A 25962-nucleotide genomic window follows, 5' to 3' on the forward strand; every position below is an offset into this window, starting at 1 on the left:
CTGTGACCATGACTTTGCTCTTTTTGTAGTCCTGCCCAGGTTTCGTCACCCAGTAAATCCATGAGCGGAGCACAGTTAAAACGACAAGATTATAAGTTAACTCTGATACAAGTTCGTCAAAGTCTGAATGTCGTTCTTGTCAGTTTGAGAGTCCAATTTGAAATCACATTACTGCAGAATAGAAAATACGGAGAGTCCTCATTAGAAATATCGGCCAATTTGAATGTCAGCAGAGACGAGACTGTGGCTTTAATTTGCTGGTGCACTTTTGGGAGTAAAGTTATTTGATTTCTTTAACTCTTCCAGTGCTTCAGTGCTCAGTCACATGTTGTCTCTGACCTGTTTTTAATGCTCTGAAGGAATGCTGCTCATTTCAGTCGTCAGGCATTGATCAGTCCACAATGTTATCAAGTCATAAATGCATCAATCCACATAAAATAATGATGCTATCAAACATTTTGCAAACATAGATTCACACATTAAAACATGTAAAGACATACACACAATACAGAAATAAATACACACACATAAATTCACACTCACACAAATAGGCTTTCAGTATTCATGTTAGCCAGAGTTCTTCAAAGTCAAACATGGTAATAAATACTCTAAAGAGGCCTGTGGTCAACTAGAAGTTCAAAATGCTTTTCATCAGCTGAATAATTTATGTATTTTTCTATTAATAAACAGAAGCTGTTAAAAACAACCCTAATTTCAGAAAATGATGGTTTTTAAAGAGCAGATCACTGAGGCCGAGATACTTTCATCCACACACACCACGAAAGTGCAGCTCAAAGCATGCCAAACCTATAATGGGCAGTGTTTTTCGGACGTGGTTTCAGCCAATCAGAATGAGCCCCCTCATACAGCCGTGACGTTTGAGAACCAAAAACTTAGTTCCCGGCATCTACATGAAAACGTGAAAGCTTCCAGAAAACATTGTTCTTAATGACGTAAAACTGGTTTCATGTGGATGGAAGAACTTAACGTATAAAAATATCTGCGGTTTCCCAAATACCCGGCTAAATGTGGACATGGCTTGGAAGATTTCTGAACTGACAAGAAATGAATCTGAGGAATGAATGATTAAGAAATCAAACCATGGTCATGAATGTCCTCCTTTTTGGTTGGCGTGACATCTGTTACCTTCAAACATGGATATGTTAGGCGTTTTTGAACAAGTCAGGGGCAAAATCTACCAAGACGCTATGAGGAGGATCTGTTTCAATTGGACTGCAGCACCACCTTTTGGCCTGGAGTCTCACACACACTGAAGTGAAGACTTGACTTTTATCAAGATGTGTTTGTTTTGGAATAAAATGGAGCTCTAATCAAAACACATTTTCTTTGTTCAAGACAACTTTTTACCAGTTATGATGCGATGAGGTAAGGTATTCATCAAGAGCTGCGGTCGAAACGTAAGAACAAGCAAACTTCGTCAGTTTGTATTGTAGTGTAGTAGCTGGCTATATCCAACTCCACTGTTAGCCTGGTGCTCTAAAACATGTCCATGATATGGTTTGAACAGACCACTGCAGAATAACCACTGCATGTGGGTTGGAATGAACATTAGCACAAACAGGTTAGCCTGTGCTTTGGCCTTTAGGCATATATCTAGAAGAGAGACTTGTTCCCTTTAATACAGTAGTTTGTAATTTAATGGTACAATTAATTTAACTTTTTATGACTTTTTTTAACATAACTCATACACCAATTATTTAGTGGATACACCTACTAAATCAAAATCTAGCTCTAACTTGCTTAAAATGCTTTGCATTTTCACAACACTCCACTTAAGATGAGGTGAAACATTTTGATTGGTTTATGACATCCAATCAGTGAAGTGGGTGAAGTCTGATTAAGTCAGAAGACATTAGGTATAGCTCATGAAAACAGTCTTTTTCTCTCTGTGTGTTCCTTTTCCAGTGATAGCACATAGCAGTTTGTGAAGACACAAGAGGAACTTTAAATTGAATTGAACCATAAACAAAAGATGGATGCCTTTTGTCTGCAGCCAGCCAATATTTCAGCAACACAAGTCTTTATCAGCACGGGTCTCCTTTTCCACTTTTATGACAGACACAAATCATACTTGTACCGTCTCCAAACCACTTACATACCATCATGTTACCATGCAACACAGGCGCCAAGCATGCAGACGTCTTTTGTGTTCTCTTTGTTGCAGCTCTCATATGTGGATCAAGTACTACCACAGCACAGTCAACAGTGAGCCTTTGTCTGCAACAAAAGAACAAAAAAAGTGCTCTATTTGCAGGAAAAGTAGTGTGGAAAACCTCATGCTACGTTGGAAGTAATGCTGTGTTGTGTTTTGGATGTGGAACTTGACATTAATGCCTCACTGCTGGTGTTTTCTGAAGGTAGAAGCTAAAATAATGTTTTTTTTTCTGATTCAAAACACATCATGATGCCCTTTACTCTCCTCACCATCACAGCACAGTACTGATGAGTGAAAGCTTGGTTAATGTGTCACAGCCAGGTTATTAAAGCAGCATTGGAGATTTATGGAAATGTGTTCAGTTACAGGAATTTCTGATGACGGAACAGTTTTTTTTAAAGGGGGGAAGCTGGGACATGTGGACATACCTGCCAACAATCCCAATTTCTGCCAAGTCTCCCACTTTTTGACCCTGTCTCCTACAGAACTCCCAATTTGTGATTTTTCCAGATTTTCTCGAAATTTTCAGGTTGATACTGTAACAGACTGGATAACAGTAATGCTACTGTTAAGATGAGATATTTTGTGTTTGAGAATAACAAGGTTCAGCGAAGGCATCACCTGCAGAAGCTAATGTTTCTGTGTTGTGGGAATAATTTCAAAATTTTTATCTTATAATTATGACTTTTCATAACTATGATTTATCATAATCTTAACAATTTCTATATTCAACCTCATAATTTTCTCGTTCTCATTATCTCAACTTTGTAACTCATAATTTTAACTCCTTATCTCATCATTTCAACTATTTATCTCAAAATATCATAATTCTTCATCTCATAGTCAGAACTTTTTATGAAATAATGATCACTTTTTATCTCATAATTTCGAAATGTTCATCTCATAGCTATAGCTTTTTTATCTCTTAGTAATGAGTTTTAATCTCATAATTTCCTAAAAAATATCTCATAGTTCTCATCTCCTAATTTTTTAATTTTTGTCTCATTATTTTAATTTTTTATCTGATAGTTATTTCATTTCATGTTATAACTATAATAAATCATAATCTTAACAATTAATATAATTTACCTCATAATTTTTTCTTTTTCTCATTATCTCAACTTTATCTCATAACTATCACTTTTTACTCATAATTCCAACTTTTCATTTCTTTATTTCAACTTTTTATCTCCAAATAACAGAACATTTTTTTAATCTCATAGTGAGAACTTTTTATCTCATAAATTCCTAAAAAATTATCTCATAGTTTGGTTTTTTACCTCATAATTTCTATATTTTTATCTCATTATTTTTACTTTTAATCTCATTATTTTGACTTTTTGTCTCACATAATTGACTTTTTATGTTGTTACTTCAACTTTATTTCTCACAATTATGACTTTTCATCTCACAATTTCTAAATTTTTATCTCTTAATTTTGACTGTTGTATCTAGTTAATTCAAAACTTTATCTCATAATTATGTTTTTTTTTTTGCCTTGTAATTAAGACTTATAGTGTCATGATTTCTTTAGTTTATTTATTTATTTATTTATTTTTAATTGGCGGAAATGGGTTTTCATAGTTGTGGGATGTGCTCGTCTAAGAATTAAATAGAGATTAAAGTGTTTTTTAGTGATGGTTCTGACAAACAGTGCCTGTTATTCAGTGGTCAAATGAACCGTTACTATTAAAACATGGATTTGGTCTCAGGGTCTGTTTGTGCTACTATACCAATTAATGACTCATTCATAAATACTGTGAAGGATACCTGTCCTCAGACCTTGGTGATCCCCTGTGGCAGCTACATGCCTTCACATATTACAGTGTAAAATACAAAGGTCAAAGTGCATGTTAGTGTGTTTGTGTGTGATGTCACAGTCCAATGTTGGCAGGTATGAGTGAAAGGACAGAGTTAGGGAGTGATTTCTTCATCTTTGCTTCAAGAGGACAAGAGAGGGATGATGAGGGGTGCTCTTCATCATCGAGATGACACACACGGAGCTCAATCACCCTCTGGAGAGTAAAAGCTACAAATTTAAAGAGGAAGGAAACTGTAAATCCCACCTCCAAGTCCCCCTGCACCCACACACACACACACACACACATGGACACACTTCCCAGTCCATCCAAGTGACAAACAGAGTTCTGTGCTTGTTTTGGAGAATGTGGTCCAAAAGCCAAACAAGTGGAACTAAAAGGAGGATTTTAAAGGCAATGCTGCTGTGAAGCAACACATTGGTTTAAGTTGGATTTGCACAGATGGGAGCACTTTGCACACACCGACACAACCGCACGCACACACACACACACACACACACACACACACACACACACACACACACACACACACACACACACACACACACACAGGTATACACACCAAAACCACTCTCCCTTAGCATGCATCAGTGTGCCCCTTGGCTAAGCTGAACACCCACTTCTCTTTAAGTCTTTTCACATTGCATCTGCACTTGGGATTCTCCTGTTTGCTAACCTGAAACAGCCATGATGTGAGTAACATGTCATCACACACCGCAGGCGAGCGGAGGCGCCGTTGTGCTTGTGGAGATGACACAGAACTGCGTTAGCAAACGAGCTTTGTTCCTTGTTTGTTTTTAAACCCGGTTTCTGCTGTGTGCCACGTTCCCAGTTTTCCTGCCTTTAATCCAGCTGTCATCGGAAAAAACATCCCCTCTCCACGCTCAAACTGTGTGTGTGAGTGTGTGTGTTGTCTGAATGTGTGTGGTACGGTAGCTGGATTGGACTGTTGCAGAGTGTGGCCACACATACAGTGTTTATACACAACATCAGCACGTAGGCGGCTCCACCTCAGCCTCTCCTCTCATAAATAAACTGTAACTTCATAACTTTGTGAATGACGGGTGACATAAAGCTGCCTCTGGGAGACCTGGGGAGAAATTGAGCTGTGAGCCCCTGATGACCCACCCTCATCTCAGTACCTTATGTATCCTGTCACCCTCAAGTGAAATATATTACACTCATGCTTGTGTAGCTGTATGCTGTATGGGACGGAAATATGCAAGAGTCTAATGATGGTGTTAGTGAAATTTCTACATCGTCTCCATCAGTGTCCTTCCCCTGTGAGAGGTTTTAGGCTTAACTAACTGGTCACCAGGCATCCACTTGAAGCTGGGTAAGGAAGTGCTGGAAACCACATGTTCGCAGCCTTGTTGAGAAAATGGTTTGGTCTGAGTAGCTTGTTTCTCTATTGTTGAAGTATTTGACTTTTTGAGTTTTGCCTATGTAAGAGCATGGCTGACCTTGCCTGACCTGTACCTGTCTCTGAAGAGGCTAAAAGCCTGCTTCTTGGGGCCGATCCCATTGTCACTTTCACCCTTCCCCTTCGTCTACCTGCCACTCAATTCCCACTACCTTTATTCACTTCCAAGCTGAACACATTTTAACAAAGTGATGATAAACTGCTGTCAGATCAGGGTGACAAATATGGTCAATTATATAGTGTCCACTGGCTTTAAACCCAGCTTGAGACTCTGTTCCTCTTTTAGTGTTTAATGGTTTGTTTTAAGTTTCAAGTAACTTTTTTTATTGTTCTTAAATTGTTTTTAAAAATAAACAAACACTTATTTTTTTATTTATTTTACTTTTTTATTGACTTACTTAGACCTGCACCATCCTTTATGTATAGCACTTTGTCTCGGGTGTGGCTGTTTTTAAATTGATTTATAAATAAAGTTGAGTTGAGTTTTTCAACTGGAGTAAAACGGACAGAAAACAAACTTTTCATATGCACTCGAAAAAACAAAATTATGTATGGGGTAGTAACAGAGATACAAACTAAACACATTTTCTATGTAATTTTAGTTTATATAGGCTAGTTCAAAATATATTTTAAGGAATTTTTTTTTTCATTTTTTTCTTTTTAGTTCTATTTCAGAAAACAATATATATATATATATATATATATATATATATATATATATATATATATATATATATATATATATATATATATATATATATATAAAACCTCTTATTTTCTTTAGTTTTTATTTTTATTTTTATTATATATATATATATATATATATATATATATATATATATATATATATATATATATATATTATATATATTTTATATTTACCTCTCATTTTCTTTCTTTCTTTCATTCTTTTTCTTTTTTTCAAATTTATTTTACTAATAACCTTATTGTAAAGCTGAAAAACATTGATAAGGAAACTGTTGAGAGGTGTAAATAACTAACCATGGTTGATCCACTGGAAAGAGCAGATAATAAGACGGTAATGGAGGAGTTGTTGATACATGGTCATCAGGCCTGAGTGGCTCAAAAAAGAAAACAAGGATGAAAACAAATGATGGAACCTAAAAAAAACAAGTGCACACCCAGAGTAAAAGAAACACAATCAATTTTGGGTTGAAGACAAAAGTTGAGAACAGCGAGGACACTTACACTGAGAGAGAGGTTAAAAAAAGTTGTTATTGGAACCAAAAGAAACAAAAACTGCCATTTTCAGAATTGCTTCCTTGAGTCAAATAACCTTTGACTTAAATGATTCCCACTTGGTCTTAAGCACAACAGCACAACCCTTTGTCTCAGCTTGCCCTCTCAGTGAAACAGGCCACAGAAACGTCAGAGAATCACTTAGAGATACTCCTTCTTTAAAGCTGGTTTGATGGTGGATATATGGGGGCCCTCAGCTGTGAATTTTGAGTTTAAAAGACCTTCACCGTTCCTCGAGCAGTATTCTAAACCAAAAAGCTTGAAAAGCATTTACACCCAGAGCTGCAGCCAGCATCATATGAAATCAAGAAATCTATAACTGCACATTTTGTGACTTATGAGGAAAAGTGAAATGTGAGTCGTGTCCCAAAGTAGACGGCAGGACGTGACGGAAATAACAACATCAGCGTGTAAACAAATTCACATCACTCACACAGGAGCGAGTGTTTTGCTGTGGAAGGGCCGGCTGTCACTCAGCATGTGTGGAATATATAACCAGAGCTGCGAAACACACCACAGGAGGGGGAAGGAATGGAGTGGGAGGGCAAACATGGAGGTCTGGGCTGTGTCTTTATGCAAATGAAGTAGCTTTGCATAGTGTACCACAGCCAGCGACAGTCAACATGAAGCCGGAGAGTGTGTCAGGTGTGGGAGTTTGTGTCCCTGTATGAACGAATGAATGAAAATCTGATGCAGCCATTTTTCACTCTGAATGAACAGAGGATCAACTTCAGCCGTATTAACCAACACTCATTGGACGTTTGAATTTACGACCCTTAGGGGACATCAGCGGACAAAAATGTCCTCTATCAAAACTGCTATGAATAAAAAACAAGAGTAATTTTTTCTGCTTTTTATTCTCATTTTTTTCAATTAACTTCAGTCATAATTAAACAGACTATTCAATAACTTTTATTATCTTAACCCGTTAAATGCACAATTATCACATGATGTCAATGTTTTTATTCTTCAAAAGACACAATAAATGATTTTTTTTTACATTAAATTTTGAAGGGCTGTTTTTTTTTGTTTTTTTTTTTTTTTAAGATTAGTAACAAAACTGATTTTGATGCATTCTTTTTATTTTTTTTATTTGTATTTTTATTGCAGTGTCAGATTCTTAAATAATGGTCCTTTAAGGACATATGAGGACAAAAAGTCCTCTACGAAAACTATTATAAAGGAAAAAACAGATTAATGTTTTTACCTCTTTTCTCATCAAATCTTTCAATGAACGTCAGTTCTAATCAGAAAACATCAAATATTGTAATATTTTTTATTATTTTAACCCTTTAAATGCCCATTAAAGTAGTTATACCCTTACAAAATGTGTTTTGTGTATGAATTTATGATGGGAAAATCATCCCATCTCATGGTAAACAGTAAATATGACAAGTTGAATTATTTTTCTCCAAAATGAAACCCTGAAACTAGAGTGTGTGTTTTAACATCTCACATTGACTGTGCTTTAATAAAATGTGGTTATACTGGGATAAGATGGGACATTTTTGTCCTCTAATGTATTCAAAAGTTAGTAAATTAAAAAATCTGACACTTTAAAAAAGAATAATAATCCATCAATATCAATTTTACTACCAATGTTATGTAGATATGAGATTGACATTGAAAAATTAAAAAAAAAAAAAAAATCCAGTCCTCCAACATTTATTTCATGGAAAAAGTCATTTTATGGTTCATTTCTTCATAAAACTGTGACATCATGCAATCAAATGGGCATTTAAAGGGTTAAAAATAATGAAAATGATTAAAAGATTGTCATTTTTTTATAGTTAGGACTGGAGTTGATTGAAATATTTGCTAAAAAAGTAAGAGAAAAAAATCTTGTTTTTATTGCAGTTTCCGGTTCTGTAATGTCCTTAAAGAGTCATTAATTTGCCCCCCAATGTATCATTGACTTGAGGAAAAAAATGTGAAATTTTAATTTTAAGATTTGACAAAATTTTAACCAAGATCACAGCCAGAAATCAGGCATAAGAATCCCCTGAGCGGAGAAGAATGTCCCTGATTTCGCCTGCGGGTTAAATCATGGAGGAGGTGCAGCCTAACCCTGACCTTGGTGAGCTCACTGAGGAGGACTGTGATCCACTCTGTGTGTGAACCAGGATCCAGTCCCGCCCTGCTCTCCCTCCTCGTGTGCAGAGCCGCAGCGCTGTGCAGTCTGATCGAGGTTGACTGCAGTATTATTTCATTAATTAAGTTTTTCCACTTCCTCCGCCTCTCCCTCCTGTCTTCCTGTCGAATGAGGGTGTCGCAGTGACGCCCTTCCTCCACGCTGTCCTCTGGCACCCCCCCACCCCCCATCACTGCTGATCATTGTCTCAATTACTCATCTCTCCTCTCCCTCCCCTGTCTCCTTCTTCCTCTCCGGCCGTTTCTCCTCCTTTCTCTTCTTATCTCATCCCAGATTTCTGTGGACACATCTCTCTGTCTGTCTCTTTTTCTCTCCTCCTGAGAAAGAAATTGAGACAAACCCTCCTACATCTCTCCATCTTTTTAGCTCTCATCTCTCTTCCTCATCAGGATTTCACAGATGTTCTGTGAATTTCTCCACCTTTGATTTGATGATATCTTCTCTCCCCTTCGAGTGCAACAGAGTGTTCAACGTTTTCAGCTGCGGGAACTGAGATTGGTTGGTGGAAAATTTTGGATCAAGGACAAAGCAGTAATGATCTCTTTGTTCACTCTGTTCCTGTAGAGTTGACTTTGATGGAAGCAGTGATACCTGTTACATATCTCATGGATTTACTCTTTTATCAAAAATTTCTCCAGTGGTATTTGTAACCTGTTTATTATAATCATTACGGTAAAAATAACTCACATCTGCTGGGCTGCCCCAGTCTGTCTCTTTCAGCGTCTCACCTTTCTTAGTGTCCATTATCGCTCCACTTCCCCATGACGGAGACATCACAGTCTTCTACTTCTCTACTTTCTATCAAGCTCTTTCCTCACCTTCTGTTTTTGACTTTTCTCTTTTTCCACCTCTTCCCCTCCTATGCGTGTCCGGGGGGTGTTGGGTCATCGGCTCGCACACAGTCTCCTGCCCACATCATATCACCGACGGCTTGTCACAGCCAATCAGCCGCCCTGCCCTGCCTCGCCTCCATCCTCCTCCTCCTTTCCTCACCCTTGTCTTCCTCACCTTGTCCTCCTTCGAGTGTCAGATGTCATTACCCTCAGAAATCACACGTATCCACACTTCTCTCTCAGACAAGTTACGCTGCCCCCTCCATCACGTTCTGTAATCACAGCTACTGTGTTCATTTGCACTCATTTGCCCCTCAGCCCGTCTTCATCCCACTCTGCGCCTCTGTTCTGGGATTGAGTGTGTTGTAAAAACATGTCAGATATCTCTCAAAGCTTAAATCATAAAATCATTTACATTACAGATTTGTTTCCTAACAGCATGTCACAGGAAAAGGAAATGTACCATTTAAAATATAATCATCATTATGAATAAATTATTCCAGATTGCAGCGGCATTAAATTAAATGAGTGTGTTTAAAGAGGATATGTGTCTACAGAGTTTAATACAAGTTCTTTTTAAGTACAGAATCTGTAAGCTCAGTGTGCAATTACCAACTTCTTTCATCTAGTTGAAAAGAAAATCTCCTCTAGACACATTGAAAATTGAATATTTTCTAAGAAAACATTTAGAGGCTCTTAATTTTGATTTGTTTTTTAATGAGAGACCTAATTTAGCCATTTTTAACTTTTTTTTCAAACAAATGATTGGATAAACAGCTCATTTATGGCTGTATCTTTGCTGATTTGGGCTTAGCTCTATGTTCACACAGCCCAGAATTCATCACAAGAAAAAATAAGACAGGTTGATGAAAAGGGTTTTGGCTGAAGAGGAGCTTATAGATGCTGGGCCCTTCCTCAAGTCGGACAAACAAAACAGCTGTATATATATATATATATATATATATATATATATATATATATATATATATATATATATATATATATGTATATATATATATATATATATATATATATATATATATATATATATATATATATGTATATATGTATATATATATATGTATATATATATATATATATATATATATATATATATATATATATATATATATATATATATATATATATATATATATATATATAAATCAATTTCAACTGTGTTCAACTGTTTTCATGTCCAGCATGGAATATTGCCTACTCTTCCACTCCCTCACAGTCACAAGGATGCATTTAGGTACCTATACATGGTACCTTCTGGTTTTACGTGAATGGGTACCCGGTACTTTTGACAGAATTCATTCGGTACCTATAAAAGTACTTAATGCAGTACTCATCCCTACTCTGCGTTCATTTTGCCTGGATTTCTGCACATTTCCATAAAGCCTACAGATATGGACCAGATGGAGCAGTACCACAGGAAACCATGGAGGCAGTGTTTCTGTTACTACCCGACAGTTTTGGTGAGACCATAGACTGTATAAAACATGGACGTAGTCTCGCTGATGTCACCCGTCTGTTTTTGAAACGGAAAATGAAGCATATCTTCTATAGCGGCCATATTGGTAGAGGCAAGGGCTTTGCCCACAGCTATAGGCGCCTGTCCATCATGTGACCCTGAGCTGTGCCTCTGATTGGGCGAGCTTGTGATCTTAATATCCTCTGAATGGCAGAGTTATAAAAAAATTCACCCCCTGAACAGTGGGTGTTGATAGTAAAATCAGCGACTCAGACAGGAGACGTTTTTTGAACCAGGCTGTAAATAGGTTAATTTCTATGCCAGAGGTACATTAGCAACACTTCCTCCATAGCCGCTTTGTTTGTTTTTGTCATAAACTGTTGAATGAATGAGGTGTGGATTACTTGTAACAATTTAAAAAAAATCTGCAAATGGAACAAGAAAAATTTGCTTGAAAATTTGCTTTAAACTAGAATAATGTCTTTATTCAAATAATTTTTCTCTTTTTCCATTGGCAGATTTTTTTTTCGTGTTACAAACAATTCAGACCTCATTTTTGTCTTTAACTAACTTGAAACAACATACTTTTCTGGACTGGTCAGGTTAATGAAAACATTTTTTCTACTGAATTCAAGACAAAAACACTTGATAAAAATTCAGTTTTTTTGCAGCGTGTATATGTTTTTGTACATAGAAAGAGGAGAAACGGGTCTTCAAAGGGCATAGATGTTGGAGTGAGGGGATGGGTTTCTTTCTTTCATTGGGAAACAAGCACAGTACATTAATTCAGAGTGTTTTCATTCATGTGCTTTCAAAGTAAAACTACAGGATCCAATAGAGTTGTGAAGGATTTTCGGTAAAACCTACTTTGTTACAAAGTGTATCCAGTCAGGACTTGTTCTACGTTTAGTTTCAGATAGCATCTTGACAGGCAACAACTAATGGGAAACGTTTGAGGAATAACACCTTAGAGTGACTATCATCTGTGACTGCTCGTGCAGATGTCTGTTAGTGGAGGTGAAATCAGCTGACTGGTGATGAGATGATGTCATTAGAAGGAGCTGAGATCACACTGTGAGGTTCGTGTTCTGCTCCTTTTAACCTCATCACTGTGTGTACAGCAAACCCCGCCTGAACGGTGAATGATACCCCTACAAGAAGAAATCATAACGCCATCAATGTTGCTTCTCTCTTGTCAGATCTAAATGCTGAATGTGTTCATGGAGATGACTTCAATCCATGCTGGATCCACCGAACACTCTCAAACTCATCAAAAAAAATGTCTGCTGTAACCGGTGAAATGCCACCTGTTTGTAATTTGGTGGCACATGTGTTTTTTTCCACCAAGCCTTCGAGTCGTGCTGTCCAAAATCAGCAGAGGAATTAAACTGACTGCAGATCATTTTTAAATATCAGTTTGGGACTCAAACAGCTAGCTAAAATGATTTGTGAAGGTTTAAAAAAGCATGTTTTAGGAGCTTGTCACAGTTTGAAAATTTGGGAGACAGCAGAAATAGAAGGGCACATTTCTAAAGGAAGCGTCTGATGATCTGGTTTTTCCTCCAAGTATCTTTTAAGAACGTCAAAAACACTTGGTTGCAAACTGAATATTTTCTCAGAGCAATCAAAGATCTTAAAAAAATGTTTTCAATTAAAAATGATCCCTGTTCAAACTGCAGCTGACAGCCTTTATTTCTGATCTGAACCCCTTTGGAAAAAGTTCCTCTCCCTGAAAAAGCATCAGGACAAAATGATTCAGAAGACTCAAGCAGTGAAAAGTTGAGCATACATAAGTTTGTAGGATACTTTATTTAAAGCGTCTTTATGCTCCCCTTCGTACTATCCCTGTCTCCCACCACACTGCTGCACGCCGTGACCTCCGCCTGCTTCTCTCCTCCTCTGCTTTCACACTCTGCGTCCTGCAGGGATGGAGGGAGAGAGGGAGGTGTTAGAAGTGAAGCTGCCTCTTTTTTTCACACCTCCATCTCACTCCCTCTGCCTCTCCGGAGCCTTCAGCCATCCCTCCCTTTCTGCACCACTTCAGACAGGCTAATCTATAGCCTGGAGCAAAGTGGCGGGGGGAAAATGATTTTTATATTTCTTTAAGGAGACAAGGTGAGGGTTAGCCCTGGGGGCGAGAACAGGCAAAATAAGGAGAGACGGGTGGTGTGTGTGTGTGTGTGTTTGTGTGTGTGTGTGTGTGTGTGTGTGTGTGTGTGTGTGTGTGTGTGTGTGTGTGTGTGTGTGTGTGTGTGTGTGTGTGTGTGTGTGTGTGTGTGAGCAGGGATGTGTTTGCTGGTCGGCGGAAACGAAAACATGTCTTAAATCTTTTTTACTGTCTACTCACCTGTTCCTCTATCGAGCCAAACTCCACAGACAGAGATGGTTACAGAAGAAGCTTCTCTATGAGTTTCTTTAAGGCCTCTCCTCCTCTTCTCCTTTTCTTCTCCTTCCATCCTCATTCCCCCCCTGTGAGTCTTCCTCTCCGTCCTCTGGCCTCTGTGACCTGTGGTGCAGGGATCTTTAATGCATTCACTGCCATGCTTTATGTAAAGAGTGCTGAAGTGTTAGAGGAACTCGTGAACTTTCTCCCATCTGCACCTTGTCAGCAGTGCTTGACCTCCTTTGACCCTCTTCTCAGCTACATGCTATAAGATTCCAGAGATACTAGATAGCAAGTAGAATGAAGTCATACTGAATAGAACATAGAATAAAGTGATAATAAATATCTACTGCCCCAAGGCGTCCCTCAGGGTTTGATGCTTGGTCCCCTCCTCTTCATCCTCTTCCTCTTACCCCTCGGTCAGATAATCTGTTTTCACTGTTATGACATTGAACTTTACAAATCCTCAGAATCCATCACCTCTCTGACCCAGTCCACTCTCTCTAACTGCCTCTCTGACATCAGCTCCCAGCTGCAAACTAATTTCCACAAACTCAGCTTCTCCAAATCTGACATGCTCTGTAATGTCTGAATCCCCTCACTTCTACAGCCAAAGACTTTCACCCCTCTGTTCACAGCTCCACCCTCTCACCCTCTTCCCACTGCCGGAACCTTGGAGTCATCTTTGACACTAACCTCACCTTCTCCCATCATGTAAAAGCAGTCACAAAAACAGCTTTCCTACATCTCAAAAACATCACCCACCTTCGCCCTGCTCTCTCTTTCCTTCCCTGCAACTGAAACCCTCATCCAGGCCTTCATCACATCACGCATGGACTTCTGTAACAGCATCTTTTACCACACAACCACAAACTTCCTCAAGAAACGTACATTCAAGCTCTGCCACCCACCCACCCACTCACTCATTTCACTGTAGGGATGGGTACCTTTCATATTTGATACGGTACCAAAGCCCAGTAGGCAATCAGTGAAGGTACTCAACGGTACAAATTTTTGGTACTTATATAACTTTGTTTAATAATAAAATCTCAAAGTTTTGCAATTTAACACATTTATTTCTCAATATATAACCTTGTAATGCTATGTTCATGTCCGGCATGGAACATCTCCTACTCTATCACTCACTCACAGTCACAAGGATGCGTTTAGGGACCCAAACATGGTACTGTTTACCAAACATGAATCACTTGTGGTGCTTAAGACAGAATCCGGTCTGTGCCTATTATAGCACTTAATTCAGTGCCCATCCCTACGTCACAACCTCCGCTCCTCTTGACCGTCCAAAGGACCAAGCACCAAACCTGGGGGGACATTGTTGCCCCCACACTTTGGGACTCCCTCCCACCACCAGTCTGTGTCACGCTGACTCTACCACCTTTAAGACTCAATTATAAACTCACCTATTAAGCTTTTAACTTGTAATCTCTCTTGAACTAGTGTATTTAGTAACAAACTATTCAACCTTGCTTTCACTATTAAACTATAACTATTTATATTATTTTATTATGATATTGTTTTATTTTTTATATTATTATTTTTTATATTATTTTGTTGACATGATATTTTATTATTATTATTTTATTATTATTAGTAGTACTATTATTATTATAATTATTATTATTATACTGATCCCATTCTAAAATTGTTTATAATGCTGCAGCATAAAAAAATGGCTTTTCCTTCATTTGTTTTTAAAAATATGAGCCTTAATTCATTTTAATTAAAACACAAACAGCAACATCAGTGTAGTGTTAGTACCTTTAAGCTCTAACTCATTAAAACAGTCTGTTTTGTCAAACAATCATGTTCAGCTTCTCTTTGATCCCAGTGTTTGTGTATCAGAGGCTTCTTTTGCACTGCAAAAAAATAAATTCTTAAGTATTTTTGTCTTATTTTCAGTAAAAAAAAAAAAATTTTTAGACTTAATGAGCCACATTCTCCTGAGGGGTTAAGAAAAATGTCTGATTTCGCGTTATTGAAAGATGAAAATGAAAATGTAACAATAAAAGTTACTTATGATTTTTAGAAACTTGACGAGCACATTTTTCTCATCCCATTGGCAGATTATTCTTTTTTTCTTGTTTCAAGTGATTCAATACTAATTTTTGTCTTTTAATAACTTGAACCAAGACACGTTTTTGGAACAGTCAGGTGAATGTGACTCATTAAGTATAATGAGACAAACAACACTTGATAAGATTTCAGTTTTTTTTTTTTTTTTTGCAGTGTGACTTCTTAACTATCCCCTTACCATCCTCTTTTCAGCCATCAGTCCGGCTCTACCTCCCCTGCCTCAGCCCTTCCTCTCCTGTTTATTTTCTCACCTGAGCAGCAGCAGCAGCAGTTGACTGGGAGCGGTTGAGTCCATGCAGCGCGGCAGGGGTGTTAATGAATTCCAGCAGACTGCTAAATGAGGACTTATTAAAGCGCTGCTGCCTTGTGGTTTGACATTTCAGAGCTTCTGGTAGAGTTTTAAATCGCTGCCTCTGCAAATGTCACTTGCTGACTCTCCGGAATGGCCGGTCACATGAAAAGAAGCCGTTGTAGATGGAGAAAGGGTGGATGTTGCAGCTGTAGTGTATAGATTTAAACTGTTTGTGACATTTTTGGATAACTGTGCAATGTTGTGTTTCCTTTCCCCCTCAGCTACGTCAGACGGGACACGCCAAGGCCTGGATAGCATGAGAGGTGGAGTGTGTGCCACGCAAGGCATGAAGGTGGTCCTGAAAGTGGGGCAGAGTAAGTTTCCCCTCCTCTCTCTGCTCCTACATTATCATATCAACACACACGTGAGCTCTCTCTGATGAACAGCTCCTGGGGTTAACCACACAGGCACTGCCCTTCTTCGTCTCACACGCTCTGAACAAATACGATGTTATTAAAGCTTCACACACAACTGCTCACTTTACACACACACACTGGCTCCAGTTCTCACACCATGTCCCATCTGTACAGTACGGAGCAGCTCGCATTCATTACACAACCTTATCTGACGTGCAGCCTCTTCTACTTTTTAAGCCCGCTCTTTTATCTTCCTTTCTCTTACACACACACGTACAAAACGGGTACACACACTTTGGCGTGTACATGACCTCTTTGTGCATGTGTTCTCACTCAGAGTATTAGGGCTTGTTAAGTGGTGAGAACAGCCGAGAAGTGTGGGATCAGTCAGCTCTAATGAGCCCTGTTGACTCCCCTCTCACTCTGCCTTTTAACTACTACTGACTCACGCTGGACACACACACACACTAAAACACACTCAAACACACGCATTGACACTCCCATATCTCTGTGCAGCAGCAGCAACATTAAGCTAACATGTGCAAGAACATGTGTAGTGAACACAGGGCACACACACATTTCTCCACACACACGCACAGAGCTGCCAGCTACAGCCTGATAACAGAATGAGTCCATTCAGCGTTAAAGCACACAGTCAGGGCTTTTTAATGACTCGTGCCTGCACACACCTCTAATTTGTTTGGGAAATATTCCCAGGTAATGACCCCCACACGCAGCAAAAAACGCCTCATTTAAGCGTTTTTCACTGACCTGCGCATTCTTACACACAATAGGCACCTGTCCTTCACATGACCCTCCCCGCGCTCACACACACATTAACGCAGCCATCGCTGTTATCAGTCCTTGTGTATTGTCGGTGGTCCTCATCAAAGGGCCAAATGGCACTGCTGTCACCCTATCAGCCCGTAACATCGACATCGTCAGCTCAGCTCAACAGAAGACCACCTCACACACTTTCTGTCCTCTGGTCTTTTCACTGCACACACTCACACACACTCAAAAAACTCAAAAAACAACCTGGTTGAAGTAATGTATTTTTTAAATAAATCACACTCCATCTTTTTAAGTTCAGGTTTCTGAAGTATTTTCGGTAACGCTTTATATTAAGATCCTGTAATAAGTATTAACAAGACCTTTGTAAGTACTTATAAGATGCTTATTAACATTATTATTTGTTTATAAGACTATATAACTGCTTGATAAGTTTTTAATAAGGTCATTGTAACAGTTAATACAAGACAACTTAATCTATAAGGTAAATGGAACCTAACCCCAACCCTAACCCTCTTTGTTTTCTGTCTTCTGCTATTGTCTCTCTTGAGTCCTACCCCAGCCCTTCCCCTAAACCTAACCATTCAAGGCACCATGCCAAAACCTAACCATTCGAGGCCCCATGCCAAAACCTAACCATTCAGGGCACCATGCCTAAACCTAACCATTCAGGGCCCCATGCCTAAACCTAACCATTCGGGGCCCCATGCATTAACCTAACCATTCGAGGCCCCATGCCTAAACCTAACCATTTGGGGCCCCATGCCTAAACCTAACCATTCAGGGCCCCATGCCTAAACCTTACCTGTGGGGCCTCACACCTAACCCTTACAATGACCTTATCAAACACTTATCAAGCAGTTATATAGTCTTATAAACAAATAATAATGTTAATAAGCATCTTATAAGTACTTACAAAGGTCTTATTAATGCTTATTACAGGATCTTAATATAAAGCGTTACCGTATTTTCTGTATAATATCAGTTTGAAATTGAAAATCCTGCCCACAATTTAATGGAGTTCATCCCATGAGTTATTTTTTTGAGTGCACGCACTCTAAGAAGGTCCACACTGCACAAACAATCTGTACTTCCTGCTTCATCTCCAGTCTTTATCTCCTCTGTCCTTCCTTCGCCTCCTCTCTATTCCCTCTGCGTGTCTTTTTTTTTATCCCCTTTTCAATTGAGCCACATTGCTCACTTCCTTTTCAAATTCCCATTTTCCCCATCCTCATCACTTCCCCGTTCATTTTGCATGCCGGCCATCTCTCCTCAAATCCCCACCACCACCACCCCTCCATCCAGCCTCCATCTCTCTGTTATTTTCACTCCTCTCCTCTGTCTTTCTGTCTTATCTGCTACGTGGCTGAAAGGTCACGTCTGTGTTGTTTGTCGTCTAAATAAGCGGCGTGCCGCCTCGTGGTGATCTCTGATGAGATATGGCACTCTGCTTTGCTCTGAGGAACACACACACACTCACACTTTTGGAAAAACACAGGCTTGCACCCTCAGCCCACACACATTCATTGACCTGTCTTCTCTTATTTTATTCTTTATCTGTCTTGCTTGCTTGTCTCCCTCTTTTCTCTCTCTAACACACACACACACATACACACATTCTGAACCTAGTCTCTGCTAGCCACACATCGGGGACTAGCAGAGGGGCAGTTTCTATTGATCCAGACAGCACCGCCCCTAACTTCTGTTTGGTAGACTGTCATGAGGGAGCTGCCGGCCAATGGCCTGGCTCTTCTCTAAATGTCAGTATGTATAGGTAGATGTCTGTGCATGCACACACACATTTACTGCTCTCACAGGGGGATCAATGTGTGTTTGTGTGGGTTTACTGTACAGTTTTATCCATAAGCACCCTGTGGTCAGATCTATTTTCCTCTCTCCGTCTGCTGCAATGACCAATAACACCCTCTCTTTGTGAAACGTTGCTCAAAGCGCGGGCTGAACACTCACATCCCGATATATAACTCTATTCTTGCAGCTTTTTGGTTGAGGCCAGATGGCTCGGAAGTGTGCAGAAATCCGTATTTTCTGAAACCATCTCTTTCAGCCACGAGGAGTGGCACTTCTACAATAGCTGCATCTGTGTGTGAGCGCGCGTGTGCGCGTTTGCATGTGTCAAATAAATGCACTTTAATGCCATCACCATTACTGAGGGCTTGCGAGACAGATGGCCTTATTTAGCGACTGCAGATTACAAGCCGTTATGGCCTTGTGTAAATTCACTCTGGCCAAAACAACAATCGTGCTCTCTTTAGTTTCCCATTCAAACAAATGGAAAAGTGCTCCTACGCTGCACGAGGAGTCCCAATCAATATGTGCTCTCCTATAATGGGAATGAAAGAGAAGGAAGCCTTTAATAAGGCTCCTTTGGTTGGTTTCCCCTCCTGGCAGGCCTTTCTCTTTGCTAATGTCACTTATTTGTTCCAAATCTGAGATCCTTGGCTGTTGTAGAGGCTCTATCTGTATTTCTGCCATTCTTCTCATGTTCCACTGTTATTTCTCCTCCCCAGGCCAATACGGGCCTCCAAAGAAAGACCCGCCAGCGGGACGCACCACCAGCAGAAACCCAGGTAAGCAGGAGACCAAACGGAGATTATCCTCCGTGGATCCATCCCTGAAAATGGATGGAGGAATATAAGCAAAGAGCGGTAGATAAAAAAGAAAGACAGCAGGGAGAGGGAGGGAGGAGGCGACAGATGGAGAATGTGCAGCGGTGACATCTGTGGATCTCTCTATTTAATTCCGTGTCGTTCTTCCCTCACTCTATCCCTCTCCTCCTCCTCCTCCTCCTCCGTCTCTGCGCCCGGCCCTCCGAGCTAAGTGCTGCAGGCGGGGAATGGATGGCTAATAGCTACCTTGGGAGAAGGATGAGAAAAAGAGAGATGGAGGAAAAAAGGAGCACAAGGGATGAGAGGGAGCAGCAGAAGAGAGCGGGCTGGACCAGCGGCAACATTTTAGAGAATTATTGTTGTCATTAGTTTGGGCGGCCTGGATTCTGTAGCTCTGTCAGGAGAAAGGGTGAATCCAAGTGAGTCAGAATGAGACACACTTAGAGTAAAGAGGAAGAAGTGATTAAAAAGCAAAGAGGAGAAAGGAAGAGAGCAAGGAGGGACACTGGATTCAGCCTCTTCGTCATTCAGGGGAGGAACTCGACTTGTTGTGTTTGTTTCTCCTGTTTTTTAATCTCTGTACTATAACAAACGTGCAAATTGGGAGATTCACACATCGTCTTGTCACATGTCCATACCTCAAATAGGTGAGAACTGAATGTGTGAAGGACGCAACAATGGGATGCATTCTTTTTACTGGAATTAGACAAATAACACCAGACACAGCACGAAACGGTTTCCATCAAACGCCTTAAGAGCAGTTTGGCTTGTTTTTGACACCAGGACACACATCACACACTGAACTAAGACTGAACTCTCTTTATCTTTGTTGAGACAAAATGATCATCAGCATATTGTGAAGAAATAACTAAGCTACAGTCACAAAATGCTAATTGCATTAGTGTTTTGTCTTTTTATTTTATTTTGTCCATAAGATTCATAATCACTTTTTGTTGTTTGGAGGTGTTTGTTGTTTCTTCAAGGATTTTTTGATGTCTTCTACTTCTTTCTATGAGATTATTGGCTTGACTTTTGGTGGCATCTACCCTAAACAACAACAACAACAACAACAACAACAAAAAACCTACAGGAAACCTGAAACAAATTCTCAACCATTGCTAGGCTACCAGTGACGACACAGGCTAGCCTCTATGTTAGCTGCAGTGTCAAGTCCGTGTGCTGAAATCAGTGTCTCCAACTCAGCGTGGGTCAAAGCCAGTGTATCCACCAGGAGGTCAGGCTCATAGATGTAAAATCAGAACAAAACAGGAAGCTAACTTGTCAGGCCTGTGAGTCCCTACTCATACGGACATGTGTTAGTGAAGCACCCTAGCTACCCAGAGGTTAGCCCAGAGTGAAGTTATGGGATACTGATCAACTGAGCCAATCGGGTTAGCCACAGCCAGCAACCAATTTGTGACTTACCTTGTTAAAGATGACCGCTAAGACAGCGAGTATGAGTGGCTAGCTGTAGAGTTAGCATATGGAGCTCCCAGAGCAGGCTGCTCGGAGTGGAAACTTACCTCAGCTCCACCAACGGCGAGAGCAAAGCAACTCTAGCCGGGGCAGAATTAAACCCAGAGGACAGGTCAGATATGTAGTGTTAGCCATCACAGGTAGGCAACAGATCGTAAACACAACAGCAGCAAGGGTCAGTGTGGTGCTCTTTATAACCTGTCACGTCATCTTTCAAACACTATGTATCTTCTATTCATTATATGTGAGGATCAGTGGTGGTGTCTGTGTTAATAAAGAGGGCAGTGTTTGAGGCAGAAAGCCTGAGAGTCACATTAGGTGATAATACAATGAGTTGTTGACTTTGACAGAGACATTTTGTAGCTTCACTACGACAGAATGCTAAACACATAATAGCGATCATACAGCAAGTATGACAATATTTGGAAATTAAAAAAAAATATTTTATCCATCACCTTTGCGTACCGCCCTGTTTGAACTGTTGATCCTCTGAAGAAAGTTTATCAAAGTCATTTTTTATTAGACTGAGGGTGCGGTAACACTAGCCATCCAAACCATGTCTTGGTCAAGCCAGATGTCCCCCTGCAGCATTGTTTCCCTGCTGGAGAGTACGGCCCATGGTCACACTACTCCAATACAAACCAGACTTCAGGCACACTTATGGCCCGCCTACTTTATCTTGAAGCGTCTGTTTACTAGGGATGGGTACCTTTCACATTTAAAACCATACGGTACCAATTCCCGGTACCTGGCATTTGGTACTGGTACTCAGCGGTACCAATTTTCTGTACTTTTTTGTGTTTCTGTGGTAAAAAATACCAATTTGTTTAGTAATAAAATACTTTTTTTGACTACACATATTAATTCTTCATTAAATAACCTTGCGATGCTGTGTTCATGTCCAGCATGGAAAATTGGCTACCCTTCCACTCCCTCACAGTCACAAGGATGCATTTAGGTACCTAAACATGGAACCTTTTGATTTTACATGAACCGGTACCCGGTACTTTTGACAGAATTCTGTCGGAACCTATAAAAGTACCTAATTCGGTACCCATCCCTACTGTTTACATGAAGTGTGATCTCATCAGAGTCAGCACAATGAGACACGGAGAGCTCTGCTACAACTTTAAGAGACTTTTTGACTGTCGTTAAGTCGTTTTGGTCTGACACAGCCCTCTAACACCTCACTATTGTTTAAAATGATGCCTCTGAACCGCGCTATAGCCCACCTCTCTGAAGCGTGCTACAGCAGAAGAGTGAATTGTGCTTAAACACGTCATGGTTGCGGTCACACTGGCCGAACCAACTGGACTTTAGGGTTGAAGCGTGCCTAAGCACGGTATGGATTGGCTGAGTTAGAGATCCGGTGGCGTACTGCATTTGCTCAAAAAAAAGAAGGAAAAAAATCCTGTTTTTACGAGAGTTTTTAGTTTCAAATTTTTGGATTTTTTAGTTTAGCTCAAGTAAAAACCTTTTTCTTCTTTTGGTCCTCCACCCTCTTTTGTTTCCTGTCCTTCTGGATTCACAACAGTAGCAATCAAGAGCTGCTCTCTATATGTGCGCTGCAGTCATGTTAAGAAGTCTAACTTACCCAACATTAATCCTCTGTTTTACCGGCGATGTTTGTCGCCTCGTGTAGGGATAGTGAGGGACAGATCAGGGTCACCCTGAATCTGAGGTGGTCATCTCCTCTTCTGTGCTGCTGCTGTTTTATTTCCCAATCTTGAATTCTGACATTTTATTATATTTAAAAGCTTTTTTATATATAAAGATCTTGGGTCTAGAAATGGATGATCTTATTCCACTTGGTGTTACACTTTGTGTCACACTGCTCAAATAAAGTCATAAATGGAAAACCAACATGGTTGGAAGTTAATATTACACTCTGTCATAACCTTGACTTGCTTTGTTGTAACTGCCCTGTTGAATGTCACTCTTTACTAAAAATCTAAATGTCAGAAGCAAAGGAGCAGAGACAGCACCACGTATGAGCTTTTCTGATAGAAAAAGGGAAACAAAAGAGAAAGTAGGAATCAGGAAACAGGTGAAGGGAAGGTGAGGCCAGGGAAGGGGAGATGATAAAGGGAGCCTGTGAAAGGCGGCGATGATAATGGAGATAGAGAATGAGGGATATTGGGTTAATGGAGGGAGGAAGGAGCACACAGAGAAGAGAGGGGAGTGTAATCGACGCCTCCATTAGTGCTTTGCTCCTCGTCAGTCCAACACCACGGGGTGCTCAGCAGCGGGGAGACGAGGTGGTTTTGCATGTATTTGCCTCTATGGTTGTGTGTGTGTATTCATCCACATGTCTGTTTGCGTTGCAAGGCCCTGAGTTTAGAGCAAGGTGGGTCATTACGGCTACAATAACTCAAAGAGAGACAGAGCCACGAAGCCAGGGGAGGCGAGGAAGCGCAGGAGACACAGGAGAGACACAGACGGGGAGAAAAGAAAGTGATGTGTGCCAAGAATAATGATAGATCAATCCAAAGGCTCTATATAGAAGAGACTCACATTACCAGTCTTAACCAGTTTGCCACACACGTTCACACGGTCCAGTGCCAAAGCAGCGCTCTGTAAACACACACACAGATGCACACACTCATACATTCATCCCGACCCGAATCCACCTGCTGAGTTCTGACCCAGTCTCCCGCAGAGAAAAGTGCGAGCTCCGGGGTTGTGAAGATCTTAGGTTTCAGGCAGACACACAACAGACAGAAGCAGAAATCGGCGAGCAAACAGAGAGACGGCGTGACAGACAGTTTGATAAACAGACAGACAGACAGGAAGTCCAGCAGGAGGGGGGGCGGTGTGTGGTCTGGCACTCTTTATGTGGGGAGCTTTAATGCAAAGTAAATACAGTTGTTATGGTTCAGGAAACAACGAGTGTTACCTTGACACACACTGTGGCTTGGCCTGGCTGTCCGCAAGAGTTACACACACACACACACACACACATACACACACACACACACACTCTGCAGACATCCCTCTCTTCATTTTATAAGCCCAGCCATCCACTTCATTGCATCAATAAAGAGACCACATAGAAGCGCTGGTGAGATTTGCTGCAAACTTACTGCATCTCACTGAGCTTTGTGGAGTCAGATCAGTCTCAGAAACAACAAATGCACACAGAAAGATTCACAAATGTCAAAAAAAAAAAAAATTCCACAACTCAAAAAAATAAAGATTTACAAACATGTTTCTGATTCATTTGCATCTTGTTACGTTGCTACAATTTTTTAGATTTCTCTGAAATGCTAGAGTTCAAGCATGAGTGTTTTTTTCAGCAGGGAAAGTCTGTAGCCAATCAGATTTCTCTCTCTTATTCAGCCAATCACAGCTATGTAGATTTGAGGTTAAGTTTTAATATTAGATTGTGTGAAACATGCAGATAGATAAGATATGCTATGTCACCTGTCTGTTACTGAACAGCTGTATTAATTTCCTCGACGAAGACAATGACAAAAATAACAAACATAAACAAAACAAAAACTAAATAAAAAAATCAGGCATAATGACACAGACTGGCAGAATATAACTGACACCTTCTTCAGTGAATAGATAAGAGACAAAAATGATAGGTAGGGATGCAGACCCGGGTGTATCTTTGTCACATGACGCTGAATCATTTAGATAATATAATGATGTGACGCCACAGAACTGAGCAGGTTAAAGTCTCTGTCTAAAGCTTCTCAGCAGCAGCAGTAACACACGTGGAGAACTGAGAGCAGTTTGCAGAGCTTCTCATAGTTTGAGAACATTTTCAAAACAGTTAGGTTGTTTACATTATATATGACTAAAATCTGCTGATATTTGGTCGACCACAACTAGACTAAAGCCACATTTCCACCAAGCAGTTTGCGGTTTGTCTCAGTACGGTGCACATTTTGTGCAATTCTACTGACTTATCCCGGGACAGATCCCCAAATATCTGAGACGAGCCGTCCCACTTTTTGGGACCCTTTCGTATGGGTGCCAGACTGAACCGATCCACTCTCAGAAGGTGGAGCTACAACACTGCAGACCGTTGATTGGTCTAAAGAATCGTCACTTACGGTGCCACAGCGGCTGCATTTCTCCTGGCGGCTCACAGACTTCTCTGAAACAAAGCTTGATTTCACTTTGTATCAAAGAGCTACACGCCAATCACAGAGAGAATGGAATGTCTTCCATCGTTGCTTTTTTTCACTGTGTACTGTTTTTCTTCTTGGATTTATTAGCAGGTGTTGCGCTGCTACGGCATCACACTATTGTTTAACAGCTGCCGCTTACAGCATTCAGCTTACACGCCGCCTACTGCAAGAGGGCACAGTTTGCTGTGGAAACACAAACAGAATCAGGCTTAACTGTGCCAAACCGTACTGAACCGAACCGGACTGCTTGGTGGAAACGCGGCTTAAAACTGAAAGACTTGAGACCAGACTCAGACTAAAACTCATATGATATTTGATCAACTAAACTAGACAAAAACTTGAACTTAAAGTAAGAACAAAAAACTTGAAACTCAACCCACACTCAAATTGTTACGGTATTAAGTCAACTAAAACTGGACTAAGAGGTTTCAGATTATTAAAATATGTGGAGTACTCTGGAGTAAGTCTGTGGAGTACATGCCGTTGATAGTATTTCTGTATGTCCAGATGCTGCAGCGTGATCACAGTAAAAACATACCCTAAAATTTACACAAACATGTTTGTTGTCTCTCTTGTTTTTAATTTGTAGACTTTTTTTT

The 25962-nt window shown here is 40.1% G+C and overlaps 1 protein-coding gene across 1 annotated transcript in view; it reads left to right on the forward strand.

Annotated features, from left to right (window-relative positions):
- The window catches only part of efnb3b (ephrin-B3b), a 135778-nt gene that overhangs the window by 105365 nt on the left and 4451 nt on the right, over positions 1-25962 (forward strand). The window contains exons 3-4 of the mRNA XM_074662071.1: positions 16192-16284; positions 19647-19706. Of these exons, the coding sequence (XP_074518172.1) occupies positions 16192-16284; positions 19647-19706 (153 nt within the window). The remainder of the gene's footprint in view (positions 1-16191; positions 16285-19646; positions 19707-25962) is intronic.

This window comes from Halichoeres trimaculatus, unplaced genomic scaffold (assembly GCF_033239565.1).
Source record: "Halichoeres trimaculatus isolate MK-OKI-2021-1 unplaced genomic scaffold, fHalTri1.1 fHalTri1_scaffold_22, whole genome shotgun sequence".
Taxonomy (NCBI): domain Eukaryota; kingdom Metazoa; phylum Chordata; class Actinopteri; order Labriformes; family Labridae; genus Halichoeres; species Halichoeres trimaculatus.